We start from the raw sequence: 26,688 nt of genomic DNA, 5'->3' as shown, positions 1-26,688 counted from the left end.
TTTCACTCTTTTCTTTCCTCTTGGCAAACGGACATCATCTCCTCCACCTCTACATAAATATTTCACAGCTGCATAAGTGCATACGCATGTGACGTTGTGAACGTTCATCAAAACTCCTGACTTTAGATTTATCAAAGAACTTGCCACATTATATTTTGCAAATGAAAGGACTAAAGAACTCCGGACACTAAAAACAATTACCAAGCATATAAGGAAACCTTGAATTACAATTATTTCCAGAATTCAGGTTTGATAAAGCACAGCAAGCGGTGCATTAAGTTCAAAGCCAAATTTAACACAAATGAAATAAAAGGTTCAGAGGGATGACAGGAGAGAGGCACTAGAAGTTCTGACAAAAACAATCTACTTGAGGAACTGCAGACAAGAGAACTAATCTCTTAAAATTCAGGCCCTTTTCTCGAAGTCTGCAGTGTCATCATCATCCCTATTGTTTCCTTCTAATGGCTCATCAAAACCACTTTTGTCCTCTCCAAATTGAGCTCCACCAGCAGAGAAGCTGTTGTCAGTAGCACCGAAACCACCAGTGCCAGCATTGTCAAAAGTGTTTCCAGATGCATAATTGGCACTGCTGTTGTAGCCAACTCCACTTCCACCGTATCCACCATCAGCGTTTCCAGAACCGTAGCTACCACCTCCATAACTGCCGCCTCCACCTCCGTAACTGCCACCTCCACCTCCATAACCGCCACCGCCGCCTCCATATCCTCCACCACCACCATAACCACCTCCTCCAAAGTTATTGCGAGGCCTATCAGTAGCATAATTCACCCTTACACGGCGGCCATGAAGCTCCTACAAGAATTTTTGAGACATTTAGATTCAACAACTATGATATGGAGATGCATATTTTATGAAGCAACAGAATTTGCATTTTAAACTCAACATATTGTGTATTCAATGTACGTTAAAGAATTACATGTGGAACTAATCAGAACAGTATACCTGAAGCTGAAACTGTAACAAGTATATATCAATTGGATTCACTGGATAATAGAAATCACAACTTCATATTATAATAAGGCTTTTTCCCTTCCACATGAAAATATTCCCAAGCCACTTTCAATTCCTTACTCAGATTCATTCAGTAGGTACTATGGACTGAATTACTTAACATTAAGGTATGAGATATGAATACTTACATTACCATCCAATGCCTGGATGGCACTTGATGCCTCCTCGCTGGAAGTGTAAGTGACGAATCCAAATCCTCTCGATCTACCAGTGTCACGGTCTGTGATGATTCTTACTACAACATTTATCAAGTCAGTCAGCACTAAAGTTCAAACTTTTGTAACCAACGCAAGGACTGAAAATGAAAATAAAACAGAACAGAGCATTAGGAGCATCATGTACCATCAACAACTTCACCATATTTGGCAAATTCATCTCTCAAACTTTGTTCATCACTCTGAAACGAAATACCTGCAATACAAGATTAAAAAAAAAAATTAAAAAAAAATGAGAACCCAGTAAACACATAATATCCCAGAGGGTAGCGAACTTATTGAAGCAATAAGGAGAGTACCTCCAATAAACAGCTTAGAACTTGCCCCAGTTGTCATGCATCTTATGGCCTGAAAGATGGACGGCCTGGAAGGAGCCAATGCAGATCCAGTCTGCTTGGTTGCAGTATGCCTAAGTATATTGCCGAATTTACTCAAAAACGCCATCGCAGCCTGCAACAGAGCACAACGCATGAACAAGCTTCAAGAATCGAATTCACATCATACATAACACTCAAACACAGCAATCAACATTTCTCATATCACCCATAACACAAAAACCCCCAAAACCAAAACCCTAATTCAAGTTTTGCTTCAACCCCAGGACTCCAATAAACCCCACACTCCATTTCTTAAAAATGATAAGGTATACGGCTCCACACAACTTTTCTTTCCCCATTTCACTTTCAATCAAAAGCGAGACTACCAGGGTTTAGGGTTTCAGGAAAACAGTGTAATATTCTGAAAGATTCAAACTTTCACTCAATCCATACCCTTACTTGTACAATAAACACAAACCCAGCAAACACAAACGCTATGAGATCATAAAGCTTCAAACTTTAAGCCGAAGAACAAAACCCAGAACGAAATTCGAACATAGCGAGAACAAACAACAGAAATCAAATCCATGAAACCAAAAACAAGATCGAAAACGAAGTGAAAAGCTGTACCTGATGATACTACTTGACGAAGTAGTAGAGGCTGAAAGAGAGAAGAAATTAGGGATTTTGTTAAGAGAGAAGAGAAGAGGGTTTTTGAGTGTTGGGGTTTGAGGGTTTGGGGCGAGACGAGGGTTTAAAAAGGGCCACACGAGGACTTTTCAGGTGAAATTCCCGATTTAGGGTTCGCCCTATTATTATTATCTCTTTGGAATTATCTTTATTTTTAAAAATATATATGTAAAAAAAGGAATATTATTTGCTAATATGTGTTGGATTGTATATTTTGTGGTTTGCATTCTTGGCCATGTTTAGTGAAGTGTCAAACTAACATCATGTGTAGTGAAGCTCCATGTCTATGGCCAACTATGTATCCTCAAGAAAGGCTACACATTTTTTTTTATAGAAAGGCTAAATTTTTTATGTCATACCAATAATGAGATTAAAAAATTGAAATAATCATTTCACGATCAATATGACTCTAGTATTACACAAATATCGTTTTTTTTTTATGAAAATCCAATAAATATGTTAACGCTTCTTTTCGCGTTAATAAACTTTTAAGGTAATTCATGCTATAAGACCAGCCCACTACATTCACAAGCACAAAGCTTGAATTTTCTTCATCAATCGGCACAGTTTATGATCCAGCTTCAACCTCCTCGCAACAGCTACAGGATCTTCGTTTTTCAAAAAGCAGCATTCCACAATTGACCTGAACAGCCTCAATCCTGAAGCTGAAGTCCCTACCGCAACCACACTGCATCTATTTATGTAAATATCGCATTTCAGAAGGCGTCCAACTGCCTTTGAGTTGCGCTTCAACCGTTCCCTATTTTGTCATGCTCCTTCTTAATCTCAAATTTTGTACAAAGTCCACCACACTGAAATCAAGTCTTGATGACTTCATATTGCAACCGGCCATTTAGAATTTCTGCTGCCTTAGTTGCCGGTATACTAGTTTGAGCCAAAAGTTCGAGAAAATCCCCAGCCTGCTGCACAATATCTGGATACAGTCCTTCTGGTAGTTGATATTGTCAAGCAACGCGCGCTCAGCTGTATTCAGTGTGGAAGATATGCCATATCCTTTCAAAAACCAATGCACAAATGGCCAAGCTTCTTGCACCTCTTTTTCTCGGCCTATTAAGATGGATGAACAGTATGTGGTTAGTCCAAGCATGCCATATAAATCCTTCTCCATTCCAGTGTCATCGACATTTGGTTGTTGAAGTTCAACAGCCCCGTATTTGTGTAAGGGTTGTCTTATCAACCTCTTCATAGATGTTTCTGGATTCGTGTCGTGGACAATGCAGTTAAGGGCCTGACCGTTGTTGGAGCTGAACCAACTGCAGTAAGACTGTCTTCATTAAGAAAAAGATTGCATTCCGTCCGTGCTGCAATTGCCTCTAGGGAATTGGCAAGACATTCCCATTGTTTTATAAATTTTCTCAAAGTCCACCTTCTTGATTCCCAATCTTGATGAGGATATGTTTCCTCACCGTGCAGTATTTCTATTGCCATATGTGGTGGTCTGGTGGAACATGAGTTGTTGTCAAAAGTTCTACAAGTCGTGTAGCCTTGATAAAATAGTTTCGGCCCTTAATCCTTGTGGTTGTTGAGATTGTAACAAAACGCTCAGCCAGATTCAAAGCGCATGCAATGCCATAGTATTTTTAAAGATGATTAGACCTCCGGCCATGTATCCTGCAACTTGTTTTCGTGTTTTTCATGGAAGGAGGCAGAGAAAGTGGTCTCCTTCAGATCGATCTCCATGACCTCGATTGATTTTGTGTTTCTGGGTTTTGAAATTGAAACAAATTGAAACACTCGTTTCTGGGTTTTGAAAATGAAACACCAAACAGAGAATAAATCAGGGAAAATCCGGACTGCTTATAGTTACTCCTAAATCCTAATAGGATATGAATTCTACTTGAATTTAAGATGATTCATGTTCATAACACAAGGTATTTGGGAACACATGAAAATTTGAAGCCGACACTCCAGTACTATTATTTCCAGAACTCAGCTTCTTCATTGAAGAAGCAGAAAGACGTGCATGATGTTCATAGAGCCAAATCCAACACAAAATAATAAGTCGGAACAATCTACTTGTAACAAATCAGGGAGGCGAACTAAATTCCCATGAAGTTCTAATAATATATCAGGCCCTATTCTGATAGCCAAACTGATCGTCCCCGTCAGGAAAGCTATTGTCACTGCCACCGCCAACACCAAAGTTATCGGCACCACCAGTACCAACACCGCTGGGAGGACCAAAATCTGTGTTGTTGCCAAATCCTCCACCACTAGCAATCTCTAATGAGTTTAAACTTCCATAGTTACCGGCCCTACTATAGCTGTCATTGCCAAAGCTGTTGTGCCCGCCTCCGCCTCCACCACCACCACTGTAACTGCCGCCTCCGCCCCTGCCACCACCGTAGCCACCACTGTAACTACCGCCATAACTGCCACCCCCGTAGCCACCGCCGCCACCACCACTGTAACTACCATCACCACCACCATAACTGAAATTGCCACGAGGCCTGTCAGTTGCATAATTCACCCTTATTATACGGCCATGAAGATCCTGCAAGAATTTTGCTAGTTTAGACACTGCTTTCAAAACAGTAAATCTAGACTTAATGATGCAGGTATGCATGAAGAAGTTGGGTTCCATTTGACAGGAGGCAACCCTTTTGATGTGGAAAAGAAGAAAAAGGTTTTCGGCCAGGATTTTCAAATCAAAATATCCCTGTCTCACACTTCAAATTCCATTTCAGAAATATTAGGTAAGATTATGAAATCCATTTTAGCCACTATTAGCTGATTCCATTAACAGAAAGTGACCAAAATATTATAAGTAGTGCTGTAAAATATATTTCAACATTCTACCCACTTAAAGAAACACGAGACAAGACAAGCCATGACTGAATCCAAAAGCCTGGTGCACGTCCATTGCAAAAACAATTTACTATTAAGCATAAAATCACATGGACTCAGCATCGATCAATAAGATGTTTTTAATTCCAAAGAAAACAAAACAAGAGAGCTGAAATGAAAGCTACCATTGGCTCATTTCATTCACAGAAAGGCATCAAGAAAAAATAGCAATAGTTACCTTCCCATCCAAACCCTGAATGGCACTTGATGCTTCCTCAGGTGTAGTGTAAGTAACAAATCCAAATCCTCTCGATCTGCCAGTCTCGCGGTCTGTGATGATTCGTGCTACAACATTTATCGAGTCAATCAGCATTCAAATTTTAAACAAATAAAACTGAAAAGAAAAAAAATAAGTCAGCATTAACTTATTGGGATGTTCAAAATATTCTTTCTAACATATACAACTTAGGAACTTTGAGAGTTATCTTCTCTGTGAGTTGAATGAAATGAACCAGAGACACACTGCCAAAGCAGATTAACCATGTATACAGTATAGTGAGTATACTAAAGAAGAAAGAAATGCACATCCACACTTAATACATTAAAAATGACTGCAGCAAGCTGACATAGAAAATATAAACCCAAAAAAAACCGCAGAAATTCTATAAAAGTGTTTACTTTACATATGATTGGAACAATGAAACGAAATCAATTTATAAAGGTACCAGTTTCGAAGTATAATTTTTTTCTAGAATTCAGAATAAAGATTACAACATACCATCAACAACATCACCATATCTTCCAAAAGCCTCCCTCAGACCGGCATCATCTGTCTGATACGATACACCTGCATTATAAAAACTGATACCCTATCAACACAAAATCACCTAATGCGGAAAGGAGGAAGTTAACATCAAGGGGTTGTAAAAGCACCTCCTATAAAGACCTTTGAGCTTCCCATGGACGACATGCATCTTACAGCCTGATGGGTCCACAGTTTGAAGGGAGACAAGTCAGAGTTGATCTGCTTGCTTGCAGACTGCCGAAGTACATTCCCAAACTTACTTAAGAAAGCCATCGCAGTAACCTAAAAGAATCCACCAGAACAGAAGTCTTGATCAGTAGTTCACAGCACATATAAAACACGAGTCATCATTATCATAGCACATTGTCCAAGACTCAGCAAACCCAAATAACCCCTTAAAAAAACTCTAAAATTGTGTCACAAGTACAAGCATGCATGTCAATACTAATATGCAGAAAAATCACAGAAAAATAACTGCCTATGTTGAGTTATCAACACGAATCACTGCACCCACAAATTACACCGATTATAAATATCACTTTCCACTGATTGATTCCAAACCATTTTGCCTATGGAGACCATTTTGCAGAAATTTCCAAAACCAAGCTACAATGCATTTATCTATTTCCATTGATTGATTCCCCAAATTTGGGTCTTTTACAAAACCCAGGAAGAACAATTTCCTATTTCTCATTTTCTACCAAAGCCATTGAAAACCCTAAAGATTCTTAACCATATAATAATCGAACAAACAGAAAACAAAGACAAACCAAATAGAATCGGAAAATGATAAATAAATAGAAATTAAACAAATGAAAAACACAATTGTAATCGTATTTGCAATTCGGAGTGAGCAATCGATGAAGGAGAGGTGCGTACCAAGCTCGCTACTTTCTCTGAGACTCTGTGAGACTTCTAAAACCCTACTGATCACAGGGGTTTATGTAGGAGAAACGAGACTGAGGCTCTTGGTTATGTGGAGGATTGTGCACCGTTGAAAGTAGGAGACAAAACATGGGCCGTTGGATTAGAGCAGTGACGGAAGCCGTTGGAGAAATTAGGGGTGAGGGTACGTGGAATGTTGAGACTTTTAGTTGAAACAAAATTTGTCACAAAAAACAAAAAAAACTTTGAAACAAAATTGATGTCAATAGTCTTACCATGTACTTGTGTGTACGAGTCATGAGTGTAGATCGTACCAGCTTAAGCGTTTCCATGAGTAAATTTCTATATATTTTGTGTTTGAGTAAATTATGTTATATCTCCTCTCTGCATCTAATTTGTAACGATAAACCAATTAATCAAAAGTTTAAAATCATCTTGCATGTTGATAGTGTCAAATTTGTTTGACGGAATTCTAGACAGCGCATTTGTTTTGTTGTCACTACATAAAATGACTACCACTCTAACCTTTATAAGGGGAACTTAAAAGGTGTGTTTGTTTCGTCGTCAATATTACATTGACTACCTCGCAATTGAAACTTGAGGAGGAGAAGGTGATGTAATTGTCTTTGAAACCCTCCCCGTGCGGGGTGATAATTGTAGACGGGTCAAGAGATTGACTAATAGGGTTTCATTTTGTTTATTTTCTGAAATTATGATCTCACATGAACAAATATTTGTTACTTGGGTCATCGGTTCACGTTAGACTTTATCAACTATTCATAACTACACCAAGTTGTATTTCATAGTCGAGCTCACAGTCTCTCGCTTATGTTATTATACCAAATGATATTGAATTGAGTGCGGCTATTGGAACCTCCAGATTTACTCATTGTACCGCCCTGTCTCTTTACACCTCCTTTTTATTTTTAAAAACAAGCATTTGCTCATTAGACCTCATTTCAAATTCTTAAAATAACCTTAGGTTTGTTATTCATATATATTTCAATAATTTACTCATTATACCTCTTATTCGCTTTCTAGACCTCCCACACTTTAATATATTTTTTTTCTTTTTGCATGAAAACTTCTATTTCAGACCTCGATTGCTTGATTTCTTTTTTCTTCTTCTCTTTTTTCATGAAAACCTCTTTTGCAACCTCAATTCCTTGTTGTTGTTGTTGTTTTTTGTTTTTTGTTTTTTGTTTTTTTGTTTTTGCATAGAATGTCATTAACCTATATTATTTGATCAAGTTGTAAAAACGATTTTTCAATGACAACAATTTAAAAAAAATTTAAATCATGAATTGCAAAGCAACAAAGTGGTGTTTGTGACCAAATGTATAGTAAGTTAGTAACTACAAAGTAAGAAAATAGGTATACATGAAGCAAATCTGATGAAATATTAAAGCAAGCTCTTTCTCTTGTAGAATGACGATGACCTATTCAGATTAATGTTCCCAAAAAAAGTTAAAAACCCAGAAACCTTTAACTTAGAAGAAAACCCTAAGAAGGCCAATTGCGTCTTCATCAATGGAGATTCTTCCATTTGGTGTAGTAGTTCTTTGCGATTGAGCAACGGTTGCACTTAGGTTTAGAGTTTATAGACTCCTTACATTTGGTATTGTTAACTTGAAGAAGAATAAAAAATAAAAATAAAAAAGAAGAGGAAGAAAACTAATCTGATTACAATTTTTTTTTTTTTTTTTTGTAAAATTTAATGTCTATTATTGACATTTTGTATGAGGTTATATTTGTAATTCAATAAATCAAAACATGTAGAGGAACAATACCATGATTTATCATTTATTTTCAGGACTTATAGTGGATATTCCAAAATAAAATCACCCAAAATCAACGGTTAGGAACTGCTCCCCCAACACCATCAGGTCATCATCAACGTTTGGTCAAACCACCAAAACCTTCAAACACTCGCCCTGTCACAACTCCTGAAATCCCCGACCAAAATCTCAAACTCCGATCACCCCTACCGCCCCAACAACCCAAAAATTGATCCAATTCCCGACCACCCAATGGCCCAAAACCCAAGACCCACAAGCATCCTCGAAACTCTCGGCGAAGAACTCGTCAGAATCATAACCCCGGTCTCCATCTGCATGTTCCTCGTCGTCATCCTCGTCTCAGTTTTAAGCTCAGACTCATCGGTGACCGTTAATTCCGTTGCCACCATTGCTTACACGGAGACAACCTCGGACTCTACCTGGGACAAATTCGTAGGTGCCCTTCTGAACTCTCTTGTCTTCGTGGCTGTCATCACTCTTGTCACATTTGTGTTGGTCCTTCTGTTCTATCTCAGATGCACTAAGTTCTTGAAAGCCTACATGGGCTTCTCCTCGTTTATTGTCTTGGGCTTCATGGGCGGCGAGGTTGCTTTGTTTCTGGTCCAGGATTTTAATGTTCCGATTGATTGCGTCACGTTTTTAGTTGTGTTGTTTAATTTTGCTGTTGTGGGTGTGTTGGCTGTGTTCATGTCGAAAATGGCGATACTTGTGACACAAGGCTACTTGATTGTGATTGGGATGCTGGTTGCTTATTGGTTTACGTTGTTGCCGGAATGGACTACTTGGGTGCTGTTGGTGGCCATGGCATTGTATGATCTCGCCGCGGTTTTGCTGCCTGTTGGGCCGCTGAGGTTGTTGGTTGAGCTTGCGATTTCTAGAGATGAGGAAATTCCGGCTTTGGTGTATGAGGCCCGGCCTGTGGTGGCGTCTCAGGGTCCGAGAAGGGTTTGGAGAGATAGGAGGAATGAGAGTGAGAATAATGACAATGTTGGTTCTGGTTTGGGTGAGAATTTGAGTTCCGGGTTGAGCTCTAATGTGAATGCTAGTGTTGGGTTTGGTAACAGGAATGAGTCGAGTTTGGTTGGGGCTGAAGAGGGGAGGGTTGCGGATAGGGGTCAAGAGCTTTCTGTGCCGTTACTAGAGCAGATAACAAGTGCTCAGCTAGAGCAGATAACAAGTGCTCAGCAGCACGGGTTGGAGGATGCTGCGTCGGGTGAAAGTATGTTGCTGGAAGGTATTGGATTGGGATCTTCTGGTTCGATCAAGTTGGGATTGGGAGACTTTATATTCTATAGTGTTTTAGTTGGGAGGGCGGCGATGTATGATTTTATGACAGTGTATGCTTGCTATCTTGCTATTATAGGCGGTTTGGGAGTTACTTTGATACTGCTGGCTTTGTATCAGAAAGCTTTGCCAGCTCTTCCTGTGTCAATACTGCTTGGTGTACTGTTTTATGTACTGACCCGGTTCTTGCTTGAAGCCTTTGTTGTACAGTGTACTTTGAATCTCATCATGTTTTAGAGATAGATATGGATTCGGTTGTAGAAGCTAAACGAGCAGCTGCATAAAGCATCAGAATATGATGTATGATACTATTGATTTGTTGTTGCCACTCATACTACGCAGTGGTTGCTTGTTCAGAATCTACATTGTTTAGTAAAGTTGGTTTGAGATGCGCTAGATTATGGTTTCTAGCTCCTCACACTTGGGCATCAAAGAAATAATGAGGTACTAGATTTGGAAGATGGTAACTATGCACGTTGGGGAGGACGATCGAAGATCAAACCCTGGTCCAAATGCCTGTCCTTGACTACTTTGATAGATAGTTGTAACATGTAAGCCTCATGCTGCTCCAGTTACAAAAAAGCATGCATACAAGGCCTGTTATTGCCGGGGCTTCACTTCCAAAGGTGATTTGCTTTTGTAAAGTTGATAATTTCAGATTTTCAGCTAGCTTCAGAATGTATTGCATATTCATTTCTCTGTATCGATCTTATGTGTACTCACTGATTACTGTTGTATTTGGCAAAAACATTTATGCTTAGGTTTATTTTTCAATTCAAAAAGGAGAAAATTTAGTGATTTAAACCTTTAATCTTGATCTCTCTGCTTGGAGTCTATCAATTAGTATATAGACATCGAGAATGACTCGTTTATATATTTTCCAGCTACTAATTAAGCACAGGGTGGGTAATAGAATTTGATAACCAAAAAAAATTGGTTTGCATCAAACAAACTTCTATTACTCCAAGAATGTATATGTTTCTCTGGCTGAGATTAAGACATCTGGAATCAATTACACCACTCTCAATTTCATTCCAGATTAGTAAACATGCCCTAATAGATTCAATGCAAAAACTTTCTTCTTGTTCCCAATATCGCTTCTGCACATGACAGATTAAGTACTTCGATTCCCTGAAATATGCCGAATACTCGTATTTATGCCTATGGAGACGTAAACGAAATCTCATAGCATCTAAAGAACCAATAAACTTACTGCCATTTTGGTATCAGCGCAAGTCAATAACATGACAAAGCACATTACCTGACGTGAAATGATATTGCTGCAGAAGGAGAAATATGTTGTTGATAAACATCTCAGTGCATATCTTATTGCCTAGTTTTGCTTAAGAAGACTAGAAACACTTGCATTTGCATATTTTTGATAAAACAAGATACAAACCACTATAACTAAGAAGCAAAGTTTCACTTCCTGCATGTAGATGCTTTGTTTAATAATCTCGGTGACCCTTCGAATAGATCAAGAAGATGCTCCTCCATGTCATCAACAGTGTACTTCATGTACTTGTCGGTGATCTTATATTTTACAGAGACCCTCTCGACAAAATTCCGATAAGCATGGATTACATTCTGTGAAGTTGAAATTTGTAGGTCTTCCCGAAGCTCATGATCTGGTACATACCATCCTGTCTGTATCTTGTATACCTCCTCAAAAGCAACAGTGAAAGCCTTGAGCCTATTTTTAGAACTTTTCTTTGAGAGAAAATGTGGCACTCGAATATCATCTCTTAACAAGGAAACGGCTGAACTCCAAGTAGCTCTCACATAATCTTTAACATGTTGCTGCACTTTACTCTTCTGTGTTCTTATCCATTCATCTCCAAAAAGAATCTCGAGTCTGGTGTTCTTGATCTTCTGAACCATGTAATGGAGATTGTTCATCATGAAAACATGTTGTAGAGCCTCATTGTGGTACAATTTGGATCTGCTCTCAAGGTTTGATTTTAGGATCCCAATAATTGACAGAACATGGACAGATGTCGGAGAGAGGGTCAAAGGGGAAATGCATTTCTGATCTTCAAACTTAATTTCAGCAGCTGATCCTTCCATGTGTTGATCCTTGAGAAGCAAGTTAAGTGTATCACTGTAGTCAGTAACAGTCTTAATGAAGTTCATGACATACCGAATGAGAGGATGAATACCACCACCAGAGAAAGGACTTGCTGATGTGTTGGAAGCAATGACATTTCCAAAATCCACAAACGTTGTCTTTGCCAAATTTCCTAAGCTCTTCACTATCTCATGAAATTGGTTTCTTATGACACATCCTGCATCTTCTGTGAACAAAGCATCTATATAACTTCGAAGATTTGCAAGAACATCATACATGTCGAGAAATGAAAATAATTTCTCCGGACTACGAGCCCCTATGGCTATGGCAACACCAAAATTCAAAAGGCACCCCATTGTATCCATTGTTGTTTCAAGAAAGCAAAATGAGCTAAAAGATCCAAACTCCCCTAAAATCTTTTCACATAGACGCTTCTCACTAGCAAGACAGACACGCACGACGATCTTCATTATCCAATTCCATTTCTTCATCTCCGAGTTCAAGCTTGTCCACTCCATCATGTGCACATCTTCTATGCTGAATTTTTGCCAGCCAAGAACATCGAACAAGTACTCATTAAAAGCGTCCTTCCTCATATTGACAAAAGCATGGCAGAACTCATCCCCAAAATTTGAAGCAAACATAACATTTGCAATGGACTTAATATGAGGTATTCCTAGAGGATGCACCAGATCCACCACATAATCCTCTGATTCATTGCTATTATTATTCTTCTCCGATGATAGCTCACTCGATCTTTCATCGATTGAAGGAAGTGAGAAGCTATCATACCCTATTTGATCAACTCCAAACAAACGAAAAGACATGTGACCTGGATCGGCGCATTGCTTGTACTGAAGGAGAATTTGGATTAGCTCATCCTCTAGTCTTGACATTGCCAACTTCAACACACTATTTGCCCTGTAAAGAAGGTTCTTCTTCTTCTTACCATACTCATCCGCTGACAAGCCTCCGATAGTTTCAATCAAGCTTTGTATCTCTTCAATGCCTTTCAGGTACTTTGAAGCCTCCACCGGACTTGAATCCCATATCATCAAATCCCTCGATTCCCAACGAACAAATTTTTCCTCCGCTTTCTTGAGCTGCTTGTCGAACTCGGACAGTGCTTGTGCATTGCTTTGAGGGATTGCTACAATGGCAGACAATTGAGACTCCAAATCCATCATGGTTTTTTTCAAAGCATCCGTTAGGCAATTCCTTATTATTTGCCTAGGTGCAAGAACATGGAGAGCTTCTACTTCCTCCTCCACTTCTTCTTCTTCTTTGATTAATCGAGTAAGAGATTTGTGACCGCCATGCTAACAAGTGATGCTAAACAAGAAATGAACTTGATAAAGACCTAAAAAAATGTAATGAAAATAATAGTTGAAAAATCAAATGGCAAAAACGTCGAGGGAAGATGAACCTGGAGCTTCCTAGAGTGAAAAGTCTAATCAATTGACGAATAAAATTTTGGGCAAACTTCCTTATTTTCTATCCTTAATATGGAAGGTGATTTAAAAGAAATACTGTGAATTTGATATGCGGTTTCCCTCCCTTTCTATATTTTGGCTACATTATTGCTTTCTTAATTTGTCATAGGAAAGTCTGCTAATTTGTTTAGGAAATCATTAATTTTGGGATTCATTAGTTTGCTGTGAATTAGATAAAGTATAAAATTTAAAAAAATGTTTTGGTGATTATGAGTAATTAATTTCAATTAAAGGGATAATCGACTGAGATGAAGTTGGTCAACTCTTTAAAGTTGCTGATCGAATTTCCTAATTCATCTATCAAGTTGGTCGATCAACTCTTTAAGTGGCACTGTTGCTCTACTATTCAGTCTTGAGAAATTTTGAATAATGACCAGTTTTTAGTCACTGAATTGATTTTTAACCTTGATTTCTTATTTAGTTGAATAGTAACCATTTTAAGAAGGCAAAAGGTCATATAAACCCTTATTAGAACTGCTCAACTGAACTGAATTCATATGATTATTTCTTGTATTTCAATTCAACCAACATAGAACCTTAATTAACACATTTATGCAGACAAAGTATATATTGAATGCCCTTCATATATGATGGATACGAACTATTCTAGATGTCGATAGATAATTGGATAGCTTGGTACTACTCAGTCTATACTCTGTCCCATTATGAATCTTGCATATGTGAAAGAGATTTCGAGAGAAGATTTTGAAGCTCGGAGCGATTTGGCTTCTATTTTGCAAGAGAGGATAAATAGACAGAAGCAACACATAATGATTAATGATGAATCAACAAGATGAACTAAACATATGGCTGGTGACATGAGTGAAATTTGTTTAAACTTTTAACAAATTATCCAGTTCGTTTTCTTCTTCTTTTTGTTTTGTTTTCCTGGGTGTCTATGATTAATGATAATCAAATTTATGTATAGGAAATACATAGGCAAGTGTCGTTGATGGATGAAATGGATCATAAGGAAATGATCCGTGTGCCTTCTAATTTTCCTGTTTGTCTAATATTGTATTATCTTTTGGTTATACTGAGTTGCTTATAGCCATTTCGACATGTATATCGCATAGAATTCAGAAAACCAAAGATATAGATTTCATACATGATCATCATTACATTGCATGAAAAATTGACAATCTGAAAACTCTTGACGAACACCGAAATGAACCTTTAAATTGACAAATGATTAAGAAACTTGATTATGTTCAAATCAATATAGCTGTTTAAGTTTTTACTATGTGAAAAAGAACTTGTAGTAAAAGGAAGCAATGAGATTCTCACGATAGATAGTGAGTTGTTCCCTAAGGATAATAAAGACTTTTGGCCTTCTTAAATGGTTATTATTCAACTAAATAAAAAACTAAGGTTAAAAATTAATTCAGTGACTAAAAAGTGGTCATTATTCAAAATTTCTCTTCAGTCTTCTGTGTACCATTATTACAGCAATATTGTTGCTCGTTCCCATAACACATGTAGTTTAATTTCTTTCTTGAAAACCAGCAGGTACTCGGTTCCCATTTGAAATTCATCTATAGAATGACATGACATTCTGAAGTACTTAAAGAAAGTAAGAAACGGCTGCATTCGAAATCAAGGTCTCATTCTATGCTTTTATACAAGAGGGTGCTCAATAAATCCGCACAACCGCAACATTACATTGCGGTCGGACATCCCATTTTCCTCTCTTCTAAGACCAATGTGGCCTGTATCACTTCACTTCAGTGTTACATTACTTGATTCGTCTGAGAAAAAAGCAAGGACTACTGATGAAAGGGTGGCAGATGAAATTTCGGACTTCTTCTATGATAGTATTGACATAGTTGTGAAATCTAATAATGGAAATAATCTATACCCTGAAGAGAAAGAGACTAAGCTCAAAAAATGATTGGTATGGTAAAATGTTTTGATTCCACATTGACTAAAAGAAGCAAACAAAAGAAGCATTTTAGAACACGTAAATAATTTTGGAGATGAGTCAAACAATTTTCATATATAGAAGAAGTTTACCAAAGGGACAAAAGGGGCAAAGACAGCCTGAGATTTAGTAAATAGTTAGGAAGAGAGACGCGTAGAGTTGGTTGTTATATGGAACAGAACGAAACAGAAAGCAATGCCTATGTCCATGCAAGGCCTTCTAACCTCCTCCACTTTTATCTCTTCCCATTTCCACCATTTTCAGTTTTGTTTTTTTGTTTGTTCTGGAATTGTTTTCTGTTCCAATTTCTGGTTTCTTTTCCAATTTTCAATTTTACACATTACTCCTCCGTAGGTGGTTAATTTGGCGCCAATGCGAAACCGAGACTGCTGATTCTCATACCGGGATCATTGCCGGAGATTGGCGGTCTCTAAATCCACAGTGCTGGTAATTGGCATTTGTTTGGCATGTAAGTTTTGTAAACACATATCGCTTACTATTTAGTGGAGTCTGCTTTCATCTCAATCTCTAATGATCTCTTTGTGTGTGCACATTTTGTTTCCTTTAAAACATGTATTCACTGATTACATAATGTTTCTCATGAAATTCATGCGAGGGAAACCCTTTTTTTGGTTGGAAATTGAGTGTTACATTGAACACATATATGAATGTAGTCTGCTAGCTTTCTGTTCTCAATTGGATGAATGCATTTAGCGGTTTGTTTCTCAATGCCTCAATGACATTACCGTTTTGTAGTTTTTATCTTATCCTAGAACACACTCCTCTCCTCTTTGTGTAATTTCGTTTACTTTTTCCTATGATTTTTGTGGTAAAACATATCAGGGTTCATATAATTTGTAGTCATCGTATAACCTAAGATTCAGATATGTAACGTTCAACAATGTGTTTGCATTTGAATTCTCGCAATGCGATCTAATGCTCTTGTGCCTTTTGTTTTTACAGAGATCCGATGGTTTTGGACCACCGGAGCTAGAGAATCAAGACATTTTAAGTTATGGAATCTGCGAACGAGAGAATAACATCAAGCCCCTCTTCCTCACCATTACCATCATCTTCAGACCATTTGCAAGCACCTCCCGAAAGCAAAGGCACAGGGAATACAGATCCGAAAATAAATCAGACGCTTACAGGTTCTAGTGAAATTTCATCTACAGGCAAAGTCTTAAACCCCAACACCCCTGCAAGTACTGCTGCCTCTTTGGTAGTTGATGTGAGCAATGATGTAATTTCTTCGGATAATGCCAATGCAACCATCAATCCATCCCCCACCGGCTCTTTCTTAAGTGCAAGCTACACCGATGAGGATTTTCTAGGCAGCTCTACATCTAGGACTGATGAGGCGTTGAGCTTGGGAAATGATCCAGCTGCAACCCAATTTCCTCTTACGCAGGTGATGGAGCGGCCTAGTGACACTGCTAGTGCCTCCGGGTACAGGATCCCTGACTATGTGTTTGCTAGAAAACCATCCGCAGCCCCAATGGAATGGAGTGCTGCTTCCAATGAATCCCTATTCAGCATTCAGATGGGTAACATGAGTTTCACCAGGGAACAGTTTTCCTACTTAGGTAAATCCGGTGAGTTGGGAATGCCTGGAGAACTGAACATGTCATATATAGATTTTTCGAGTAACCAGCCTCCGGATAAGCAAGTTGAGTTTTCCCAAAATAGCCGCAGTTTGGTTGAGGGACCAAGTCCAAGAGTAACTGAAGCAAAAGCCGTAGAGACTATGAGACAGGTTATAATGGAATCTGCCGAAAATGATAGCAAAGCAAGTCCATCATCTTCAGCCGATAATCACAGTAAAGGAAGCCCATCGCCGCGCCTCCAAAATCACGCAGTCAGTCCATCCCTCACCGACAACAAGTTTAATAGTCCATCTGTCACGTCCCATGCTTCCAATGGCAGTACTAAATCATTTGCATTTCCAATGTAAGTGCTGGTTTTCCATACTTTCCTGCCTAAATTGGGAGAACTTAAACATTGGAGTAAATAGCTTTGCATGCATCCTTCAAAGTTTTAACTGCCCTCAATCCCACATATATCAGAATACTTTCAATCTTTTAGTGATTTTCTTAAAGTGTCGTAGCAGTAACAATAGCATATGTCAATCATTTACAAGAGCAAGTATTTTAGTAAAAACTGTTTTTTTTTTCAACTATTTGTGCATATTTCCATTATGTTTGAGCAAAGAGCTGAATATATTCTTGTTATATGCAGATTGGCAGGGAGTGAAGATAGAAGCAGTTCACTGAAAATAGATGGAATAGGGAAGCAAAAGCAACAATATTCGCCACGAGGCCAACCACATCAAAAGCAAAATTCACCACGAATAGATTCACGGCCACAGACACCTAGAGAAAGCAGCACACCAAATGCAGCATCCCAGCCCTCGAAATCAGTCCTTGCTACGGTTAAGCACAAATGGCTGTCTTGCTTCTCTTGTTGCTCATGCTTTAACTGAGATTCATTGTTGAGGGTAGTGGTAGAATTTCATCGGAACAAAAGGAATTAATCGAAAATACCCCGTACAAAACTCTAGTCTTTTAGTTTCTTTCTTCTCCTTTCCTCCTTTATTTGATGTTAATATGTTTTTAGTAACAATAGGTAACACGAACGTACATGACACCGTTTGGAATGTAAATATTCAATCCATGACAATGCAAAGACATTCGCATTCCTCTATGTTACTGTCATCTTCCACACCCTTTTATGTTATTGTAAATATTCGAGTATATGGGCTAACCGGAATCCGAGCCTGTTAAAAAATGGGTCGACTTGGACTGGGCCCAAACACTACCTGAAACTGGATCAAATGAGCCGAGTCGGTCTGTTTGCCACCTCCACCAGTAAATGAAGGGTAAGTGATCAAGTATAGTGACCTCATGGGCAACCTTCCCTTGCCATCACTATCCCCTTCTTTGTATCCCCATCCTCCCAGATCACATTTCTCCATCTTTAGAACCGAGCTCAATCTATTGGCAGATATCGTTTGGTTTTAACTGTTAACTTCGATCATGAATCTAACAGAAATTTAAGTTTCTCAAGTCTTGGATAAAATCCAGGCATAGACTTAATTTCCATAAGTTCAAGTCAAGCAGTTGTATCCAGACTATACTGCAATGGATAGTTGAAGAATTTCACATGCACTGCTCGATGACATACATACCATAGTTGCTTGTATCACTTTTTTGGATATATTCTTTTTAATAAAAAAGTAAAAATGGAATGGATGAATCAAGCTCCCAATGAGCCCAAACAAGGACAGAGAAGTAAAACCACTGAAAATAAATTTGAGAGGGCGCGCGTAGTTCACAAATCCGAAAAAACCAGCGAAAGCTAAAACTTTGGCGCCGCAATTGGTTTCGCGGGAAACAAATTCAAAATCTCCCGCCTAAAACCCTAACATTACAAAACCCCCCAAACCCATTTGCAGTCTTCCATATCTCATTTCTATCCTCAAATTGCCCCCAGAAACTTTTAGTAGAGAGAGAGAGAGAACCCAGAAGAAATAGAGAGAGAAATGGCCAAGCTTGGACCAACCCCAGATGCGATTTCGACGCTGTTGGCGAACCCATCGCCGGACGGATCCAGTCCGATCCCGGAGATCGTGGTCCAGATCCTCGATCTCAGACGTAACGGCAACCGTTATATGTAAGCTTCGTGTTTTACCCATCCATTCGATTTTGGATTTTGCTGGATGAAAATTCAACCCTAGATTACTACTACTGTGTAATTTTTTTTCACAGTTTGTGTTATGTAAATGATTTGATTCTTCATGGGTATTTCTCGGATAGTGTTTTATCGCTCTAGTTTCAAAGAAGATGTCATCTTTTTTAATTTTGTGAGTGATTTTGTTTTTGGGTTTGTGCTGGGTAGTGAAATAGAGCTTTGAATTTTTGGATCTAGGTTCTTTTGGGGTTCTGCAATTAGGATCTGGAGCCTAAACCCTAATAAAAATAGGATCTAATTCATACTGATCTGTTGGTGTAGGTTTACTGCTAGTGATGGGAAGATGAAGCTAAAGGGGATTCTCAACTCAGATATGAGTTCAATGGTTGACTCTGGGGATTTTCAGAACCTTAGCCTCGTTCGTATTCTTGAGTACACTGTTAATGACATTCCCGGCAAGCCTGAAAAGTAAGCATATCACTTCTCTGTCTTGCGGTTTGTTTCTTTTTGAAGTGTTTTGGTTTCATATGTTGAAGTTTGGATTGGAATTTATTGTTTCAGATGTATGATTGTGATAAAATGTGAGATGGTTTCGCCTCCTCTTGAGGCGGAGATTGAGAGTGAGGTTAGTAAAAATGAGGTGAAAGGAGAGCAGGTTGGGATTATTTTGAAGCCCAAGCAAGAGATGGTGACTAAATCAGCCAATCAGATTATGCATGAGCAGAATGGAAAGTAAGTGTTTTTTTGTCATCAATCTGTTGTCATTGGAGTTTTCGGTGATGTGCTTGATTGTATTAACCATTTGTATATGTTGTGAATTGATTCAGTATGGCCCCGGCTGCACGAATGGCCATGACCAGAAGGGTTCATCCTATTGTGTCCTTGAATCCTTATCAAGGCAATTGGACTATAAAGGTTCGTGTAACAAACAAGGGACCCATGCGTACTTACACGAATGCTAGAGGTCAAGGCTGTGTTTTCAATGTGGAGTTAACAGATGAAGATGTAAGTTAAACAGGAATTAGATTTTGTTTATGTTGTTCCAATGCTCCTCAGTTATATATGTGGCTTACTGTTTCTCACTTGTGTTTAAATCTTGTTCAATTTGTTGTAGGGAACTGAAATTCAAGCTACAATGTTCAATGAAGCTGCAAAGAAGTTTTTTGAAAAGTTTGAATTGGGGAAGGTTTACTATGTTTCAAAGGGGTCTCTAAAGCTGGCTAACAAGAAGTTTAGCACATTAAAAAATGATTATGAAATGACTTTAAATGAGAATTCTGAGGTGGATGAAGTCTGCAATGAAGAAGCTTTTGTTCCTGAAACAAAATTTGATTTTGTCCCAATTGATATGCTGGGCCCCCATGTTAACCAAAAGGTGCTAGTGGGTGAGTAGCTACTTCTACAATCTGTTTTAGTCTCTTAGATGTGTGGTTTTCTAAATCCTTCTTATGAACTGTTGCCTTGTGTCTCAGATGTTATTGGAGTTGTTACAAGTGTGTCTCCTACAATGAGTATTAGAAGGAAGAGCAACAATGAGAGTATCCCAAAGCGTGACATTACCATTGCTGATGAGTCGTAAGTCTACTTGCTACTGCAACTCTATGTTAATATTTTACACCAAAACAATTGATATCCTTTTCTTTTGGACTGACAAACAATCAGCATCCTTTTCTTTTGGACTGACAACCAATCGGCATCTCGACTGCAGGAAAAAAGTGGTTGTGGTTTCTTTATGGAATGATCTTGCAACTGGTGTTGGCCAGGAATTGCTGGACAAAGTCAATCAATCGCCTGTAGTCGCTATCAAATCCGTTAGAGTTGGAGACTATCAAGGTAGCCAAAATATTTATTTCATAACTCAGAATAGTGTTCTAAATTGTGTAATTTCTGAAGAAATAGAAAAGATATTCCTATTTTTAACAGACTTTTGTGCATATTGTTGTAGGTGTATCCTTGTCTACGGTGTCCAAGAGCTCAATAGTGGTGGATCCAGATTTACCTGAAGCAAAGAGGTTGAAATCCTGGTAAGTTCTTGCACGGTAGAGTTTTAACTTCTCTTCTTATCTCAGTGGTATCCATTATAGCTGTTTGATTTGACAGGTATGATTCTGAAGGTAAAGAGGTTTCAATGGCATCTGTTGGCTCTGGTATGAGCCCATCAGCCAATAGTGGAGCATGGTCCATGTACTCTGATAGAATCCCCCTGTCTCATTTGAAAGATAACCCATCCTTGGGAGAGGACAAGGTAATACTAGTTCCCTTAATGTGAATTCCAAGGAAATGGTTACTTAACCACCAAAATTTGTTCTCCAAACTTTCCTAGGAATTCAAGGTGGTAGGCTCTCTTGCTCATTTGTGATCTTGTGGATTTTCTTGTGCAGCCTGTGTTTTTCAGTGTTAAAGCTTATATAGGCCCCATCAAGTCTGATCAGACTCTCTGGTACCGGGCTTGCAAAGTATGCAACAAAAAGGTGACTGAAGGTGATGGGGGTTACTGGTGTGAAGGGTGCCAGAAAATTGCTGAAGAATGCAGTCTAAGGTAAGATGCATTTGGGTTTGACAGTTCATGGTATAGTTGCTATTAGTAGTGTTGGTGTTATACAGTTCTGTTCCATCTCATTTATCTTTGGTCTCTCTTTCCAGGTATATATTACTTGCAAGAGCTATGGATGCAACTGGTGAAGTATATCTTTCAATGTTCAATAATGAAGCAGAGAAGATTATTGGGTGCTCTGCAGATGAGCTAGATAAATTGAGATCAGAGGTATATAATTGCACATGCATTCATATTTTAAAAGTTGCATCTGATTTCAAATTTCTCAAGTTTTTCACGTTTTCCAGGAGGACAACGAGTACCAGCTGAAGTTGAAACAAGCTGCTTGGGTTCCTCATCTTTTCAGGGTCAGTGTTGTTCAGAATGAATACAATGACCAGAAGAGGCAAAGGGTAACTGCCAGGGCAGTTGCTCCACTTGATTTCGCTGCTGAATCCAAATATATGCTGGAAGAGATATCGAAGATGAAGGCCTCTTAAATTACTGCCTGGGCTCTATTTTCAGTGGAAACTGTGGTCTAGAGCCCATAGAGAACAAGAGATGAGGATTACTGGCAATTCACTTTTGGTCTCCCTGCCTCAAGTTACTGGCTTTGTTTTGTCATCTTGGGGAAGGGCAGTTGTCATGACATGACTTGTGTATGCCGTTTTTCTTAAGACCAGTAGTCCAGTACAGATGATCTTGTTGAATTCCAGAAATGTATTAAAACCTTATCTATTTATATGAGTTACTATATAAGCCTTCCTGTGATTGACTTGTACAAAAGTTGTTATTTGTAGTTGCTAATTCATATGAACACTACTCTAACTTCTAAATCTTTCTTTGAAATTGCTTATTGATAGAATTAGATTAAAAGCTAAATATCTATAGTTTAACGGTTTAGCTTCCTTACATACGAAAGGAACGATAACACATAAATATCGACCTAATTTATGTAGTAAGCAAGAAAGGAACGACAACACATAAATACCGACCTAACTTATGTAGTAAGCAAGCTATAAAATCTTTGGTACGTTTACTTAAACGCAAGCCTTTTCAAGATTGTCTACGTCTCACCTTCCATGGTATAAATGCATCTAATTTCCTATCTGCCTAAACATGCATTTGTGGTACATAGGTCTTGGTCATTGCCCGTGTTTATTTCTTTGACTCTTTTATGCAGATGTCGGAGTCCCCAGATCAACACAGACATCAAATCAGTCTTATCCTTCCGTTTTGGGTTGGAGCTAAATCTGCATCTGTCTTCCTCAAAGTCCACCGTAACATTATTTGATTGGATTAACATCATTTGATTTGATAATTAGTATTAACAATGACACTGACTATTTCGTCATGGCATGAAGACTGTTGAGAAAATGGCAACTGTACTGCTAATCTAAAAAAACTCGAAATCAGAATTTTATTACAAGATAAAATGATACACAAATGTACTGTCTCATGCCTTTGTATAGGAAGAGACCAGCAATGCTATTTGATGCAATAACTTTGATGCATTATTGTAATCACTTTGATTAAAGGAGGTCCATTCTTGATACTTATGCAGGCTGCCTGTAAAGTCTGTAAAGAGTCCATCAACGCCTATCTCCTTAAGCCAGTACTCATACTCTTGATACGGATCTTCATGAAAGTCAAAGTGCAGGAAGGAGTTCTCGTTCCTGTATGTATATGGGTGTACCTGGATTGGAAATCAAGAACAAATTATAAGGCAAACAAAAGTGACCACATTACCCGAAAAGCAACATAAACAGAAAAGAAGCTCTACCTGTAGGTTATGTGCATGAGCCCTGGAGACCAGATCTGTAGGTGTTTGCAAATAATTATTTACTACAGGAACAATAGTGTCTTTCCAAGGTCCAATGCCTACCACATAATCCTTAATGTAGCTAAGGTAGCTGTCTGAAGTAATTTCCCAATACGACTGCACGTCATCAATTTTAAGAAAGTTAGTGAATAATTGCAGAAATTACAGTAAAACATTTGAAGGTTTATAAAGAGTTTATCCTAGTTAAACACACTAGGGGGAACACAAACCTGATTAGTGTCTTGAGTAGGGATTGAAATATCGTCAATCAAAAAGATCTTGGGCAAGTCCGTCAGGTTTGATACATAAACAAGTGAAGTTGGAGCAAATGACTGGATAAATGCAGGTTTCTTCAGCCAATCTTTCGACATATATGAACCCTTGTATCCATACTTTTTAAGTGTCTCCACAAACTTGTCCTCAAATCTCTTACCATCCGACCACTTTACCTGTCATAAATTCATGCATTAGCCAAGTGCGATTGAGAAATGCATGACACTAATCAGGTTTGGTGCAACCATTCTTGGTGCAGCTTTCAGGGTACTCACATGTTGATTGATCAATACAGGATTCTTAATCTCAGGATATATGCCAACAACTCTGGGTGCGTCCAGCGCAATTGAAATGAACTCCTCGAAAGTAATGATAGGAAATTTTCCTGGGGAATACACCAAAAGAATAATCTTACTTTAAAACAAAGCATATGTTCAGTAAGAAGTACAAAAGATCATAACGGTGTAGCTTTTTACATGTATATTTGACATATGTAACCATTATATGATTAATTCTGAACTTTACATATTTATCAAAAGGATAAGCTCAGAGTTATATATCTGAAAAATAACTTACCATTGTATTGTTGATCACGAAATGCGTATCTCTGCTTCACTCGTAAAGTCTTCAGTTCTTTAAGTGTAAAATCAACTGCATATTATTTAAATAATATTTTATCATCCTCAATTAATTAAAGGAATTGGCAATAAGATCAAATATTTACTTACATTAACAATTTGACAAGTGTTATAAGCAGAAAGGCTTCCATACCAGTGAAAAAACCAGTGGTGTTGACCCCTTGAACATCATAGGTCTGTTTGCGATCTGCAAATTCCTTATGCTGTGCAATATCAGTTGTATCATCGAGGGTCACATCATGAAAGCATATTAGAACTCCATCTTTTGAAGAGAGAATATCTGTTTCAATGAAATCTGTACCCTCTTCAATAGCTCTCTGCAAGAATGCCATGTTTTAGTACACATTATGAACTGCTTTTAATCAGGTGGAAAATTATGACAATCAGGCCAAGCAAAGCGTACAACATCTAACTATTTTGTGAGTGACTACCATGTATGCAGCAGCAGTTTCTTCAGGAATCTCTCCATTTGATCCTCGATGTGCAATGTTGTATGGTCTAGAAGTTTGTAGAGGCTGTCTATATGCATTGGCAATTTTACTTGGAAGTGGATATAATGGCCTTCCTGAACACCCAACAAGGAGTAGTAGAAATACAAAAGGAGTAAAGCCTGTCAAATCCATAAACACCAGAATTAAACTCTCCAAACCTAAAAGTGCTCACAGCAACCTGCATAAATAAATACAAATTTTCCCAGTATGTTCATTTTCATAATATTGGAAAATAAAGACTTATTGTATCCTACATTTAGAAAACCAATTGTCTTATTAAACCAAACTACCAAAGTACCTACTTGCATATAGAATAGAAAGCACAAACTCAGATCAAACACCAGGTCATTATTTTGCTAAAGTAAGAAAAAAATCAAAGCCATTTTCCAACTAAAACCAAATCATCCCAAAATGCAAAGATTCATATCCTCTTCAATCACCCAACTAGGCAGTTTATCCTGTCAATGCCAGCTTAAACAAATCAAACAAACCCAGATAAGCAAATTCCCCAAGGCAAACAATCAACAAAATTGAAAACCAATATCAGAAGCACATCAACTACCAGAAAAGACCAAACTTTTCCACAAAACTGAATAAACCCAGAAACAATTCACACACAAACATTGAAAAGCTTGCACCACCCCAACAATAGTTAATAACACAAAATGCTATTCCTACACTACCAGAAAAAAAGATCAAATTTTACTCCAAAACTAAGTAACCCAGTAACCATTCACACACAAACATGCAAAAACTGATACCAACAACAAGAAAAAGACCAAAAAACACACAGTTCATCACTACACCACCAAACAAAAAGATCAAATTTTTCAGGAAACTGACAAATACCCAGTAATCATTCACACACAAACAACAGTTGAAAACATGTAACCCATCACTATTTCTGGGTCAAGTTCAAAGGTTACAGTGAGAAGCAGCCATGGAGCTTTTGGCCCAGCTTCTCCAAGTGTGCTGGGTTCTTCTGAAACGATCACAGAAGCGTGCGCTTGAGAAAGTTCAAAGTGATGATATGTGGAATCCTAAGGTGGGGCTAGGATCGTGTGTGAGCGAGACCTCTTAATAACGTGGGAGACTGTTGAGAAGCGCCATGGATCTAGCTGTTGAACCAAAGAATATTCCACAAATAGAGATGACACTTGGAGGGTTCTGATTGGGTGATATTTTTGTAGAGCCTTTGGGACTCTTTGGAGGACCAAGACCAGTTGGCATTGGACTGAATTGTTGTTTGTCATTTGTGACGTGATTGGACGATGATTTTTTTTTTGATTGAATTGGATGATGATATTGATATGTGATATATACTAGTTTTTGGATTAGAAGTGTGTGAAACAAATGAGGGAATAAAGGGGAAGATAACATAGGAGTCATTATAGATACACTATACTAAAAATAAAATATTCAAAACTAAATTTACAATTTGAGATAATTTACCAAATTGGATATCCCCTGTTTTAAATTGCAAACGGAATTAAAAATTAAAAGAAAGAGTAATAAGACTCATTTTAGATTGATAAATTTTTCAAAAGCTTACAGTGTGCACAACACCCAACCCAGGAAAATGACGCGTTTAGTAATATAAATGAAACGATACGTATTAAACCTATCAATACAAGTCCTACTCAAACCTGGAAATCGACACTTAAAATACATATAGCATTTCACATGTTTCAGCCTTATTTTGCTGACATTAACGAGATTGCTATGCTTAAATGATTTTGGGAATGCCAATAATGATTTGTTACTTTTTGTATATGGTGTGTTTAGGCTTTTTTGAAATGAGCTTGAAAGTTGGTTCTTGAATTTCTGTTACAAACCTTTTTTTATATTTTTTTTAGAATAATATATAATTGCATTTATACGCATTGAGATAGAAACACGAGATATAAATACGGAAGAGCCAAAA

At 38.0% G+C, this 26,688-nt stretch overlaps 6 protein-coding genes across 6 annotated transcripts; 2 read left to right on the top strand and 4 right to left on the bottom strand.

Annotated features, from left to right (window-relative positions):
- Positions 1-164: 164 nt before the first annotated feature.
- Positions 165-2,292, bottom strand: LOC101312443. The gene is made up of 5 exons (XM_004299252.1): positions 2,195-2,292; positions 1,547-1,697; positions 1,375-1,443; positions 1,161-1,267; positions 165-813 (listed from the first exon to the last, which is right to left on the bottom strand). The coding sequence occupies exons 2-5, from the start codon at positions 1,689-1,691 to the stop codon at positions 406-408; spliced, it is 729 nt and encodes a 242-aa protein (XP_004299300.1). The 5' UTR covers positions 1,692-1,697; positions 2,195-2,292; the 3' UTR covers positions 165-405.
- Positions 2,293-4,343: 2,051 nt separating this feature from the next.
- On the bottom strand, positions 4,344-6,774 carry LOC101299304 (polyadenylate-binding protein RBP47B-like). Its single transcript, XM_004301066.1, has 5 exons — positions 6,747-6,774; positions 5,996-6,149; positions 5,841-5,909; positions 5,301-5,407; positions 4,344-4,769 (listed from the first exon to the last, which is right to left on the bottom strand). Exons 2-5 carry the CDS (start codon positions 6,138-6,140, stop codon positions 4,344-4,346), a joined length of 747 nt encoding a protein of 248 aa, XP_004301114.1. The 5' UTR covers positions 6,141-6,149; positions 6,747-6,774.
- Positions 6,775-8,782: 2,008 nt separating this feature from the next.
- LOC101312154 (presenilin-like protein At2g29900-like) lies at positions 8,783-10,612 on the top strand. Its single transcript, XM_004299251.1, has one exon. It carries the CDS (start codon positions 8,783-8,785, stop codon positions 10,070-10,072), a length of 1,290 nt encoding a protein of 429 aa, XP_004299299.1. The 3' UTR covers positions 10,073-10,612.
- A 645-nt stretch (positions 10,613-11,257) lies between these two features.
- Positions 11,258-13,087, bottom strand: LOC101299009. The gene has a single exon (XM_004301065.1). The coding sequence runs from the start codon at positions 13,085-13,087 to the stop codon at positions 11,258-11,260; it is 1,830 nt and encodes a 609-aa protein (XP_004301113.1).
- A 5,771-nt stretch (positions 13,088-18,858) lies between these two features.
- On the top strand, positions 18,859-22,290 carry LOC101298717 (replication protein A 70 kDa DNA-binding subunit-like). Its single transcript, XM_004301064.1, has 12 exons — positions 18,859-18,989; positions 19,329-19,475; positions 19,569-19,739; positions 19,835-20,012; positions 20,122-20,392; positions 20,480-20,582; positions 20,716-20,840; positions 20,953-21,031; positions 21,108-21,252; positions 21,389-21,546; positions 21,651-21,771; positions 21,849-22,290. Exons 1-12 carry the CDS (start codon positions 18,859-18,861, stop codon positions 22,038-22,040), a joined length of 1,821 nt encoding a protein of 606 aa, XP_004301112.1. The 3' UTR covers positions 22,041-22,290.
- Positions 22,291-22,910: 620 nt separating this feature from the next.
- Positions 22,911-25,794, bottom strand: LOC101311863 (glycerophosphoryl diester phosphodiesterase-like). The gene is made up of 8 exons (XM_004299250.1): positions 25,691-25,794; positions 24,705-24,883; positions 24,407-24,590; positions 24,212-24,286; positions 23,911-24,020; positions 23,593-23,811; positions 23,324-23,479; positions 22,911-23,236 (listed from the first exon to the last, which is right to left on the bottom strand). The coding sequence occupies exons 1-8, from the start codon at positions 25,704-25,706 to the stop codon at positions 22,997-22,999; spliced, it is 1,179 nt and encodes a 392-aa protein (XP_004299298.1). The 5' UTR covers positions 25,707-25,794; the 3' UTR covers positions 22,911-22,996.
- Between the last annotated feature and the right edge of the window lie 894 nt (positions 25,795-26,688).

Source organism: Fragaria vesca, linkage group LG5 (assembly GCF_000184155.1).
Source record: "Fragaria vesca subsp. vesca linkage group LG5, FraVesHawaii_1.0, whole genome shotgun sequence".
Classification (NCBI taxonomy): domain Eukaryota; kingdom Viridiplantae; phylum Streptophyta; class Magnoliopsida; order Rosales; family Rosaceae; genus Fragaria; species Fragaria vesca.
Note: the sequence above shows the minus strand (reverse complement) of the source record. Positions and strands in the feature narration are given on the sequence as shown.

What these genes read in the sequence shown, in the direction of transcription:
- LOC101312443 (XM_004299252.1), bottom strand. Translation starts at nt 1,691, where the DNA reads ATGGCGTTTTTGAGTAAATTCGGCAATATACTTAGGCATACTGCAACC. An exon ending in TTCTAAGCTGTTTATTGGAG is followed by an intron (nt 1,444 to 1,546) that starts GTACTCTCCTTA and finishes CTTGTATTGCAG; the next exon opens with GTATTTCGTTTCAGAGTGAT. An exon ending in ATATGGTGAAGTTGTTGATG is followed by an intron (nt 1,268 to 1,374) that starts GTACATGATGCT and finishes TAAATGTTGTAG; the next exon opens with TAAGAATCATCACAGACCGT.
- LOC101299304 (XM_004301066.1), bottom strand. Translation starts at nt 6,140, where the DNA reads ATGGCTTTCTTAAGTAAGTTTGGGAATGTACTTCGGCAGTCTGCAAGC. An exon ending in ATATGGTGATGTTGTTGATG is followed by an intron (nt 5,408 to 5,840) that starts GTATGTTGTAAT and finishes TAAATGTTGTAG; the next exon opens with CACGAATCATCACAGACCGC. An exon ending in TTCAGGGTTTGGATGGGAAG is followed by an intron (nt 4,770 to 5,300) that starts GTAACTATTGCT and finishes AAATTCTTGCAG; the next exon opens with GATCTTCATGGCCGTATAAT.
- LOC101312154 (XM_004299251.1), top strand. Translation starts at nt 8,783, where the DNA reads ATGGCCCAAAACCCAAGACCCACAAGCATCCTCGAAACTCTCGGCGAA.
- LOC101299009 (XM_004301065.1), bottom strand. Translation starts at nt 13,087, where the DNA reads ATGGATTTGGAGTCTCAATTGTCTGCCATTGTAGCAATCCCTCAAAGC.
- LOC101298717 (XM_004301064.1), top strand. Translation starts at nt 18,859, where the DNA reads ATGGCCAAGCTTGGACCAACCCCAGATGCGATTTCGACGCTGTTGGCG. An exon ending in CGTAACGGCAACCGTTATAT is followed by an intron (nt 18,990 to 19,328) that starts GTAAGCTTCGTG and finishes CTGTTGGTGTAG; the next exon opens with GTTTACTGCTAGTGATGGGA. An exon ending in GCTGAAGAATGCAGTCTAAG is followed by an intron (nt 21,547 to 21,650) that starts GTAAGATGCATT and finishes CTCTCTTTCCAG; the next exon opens with GTATATATTACTTGCAAGAG.
- LOC101311863 (XM_004299250.1), bottom strand. An exon ending in AAACTGCTGCTGCATACATG is followed by an intron (nt 24,591 to 24,704) that starts GTAGTCACTCAC and finishes GCATTCTTGCAG; the next exon opens with AGAGCTATTGAAGAGGGTAC. An exon ending in CTCATGCACATAACCTACAG is followed by an intron (nt 23,237 to 23,323) that starts GTAGAGCTTCTT and finishes TTTCCAATCCAG; the next exon opens with GTACACCCATATACATACAG.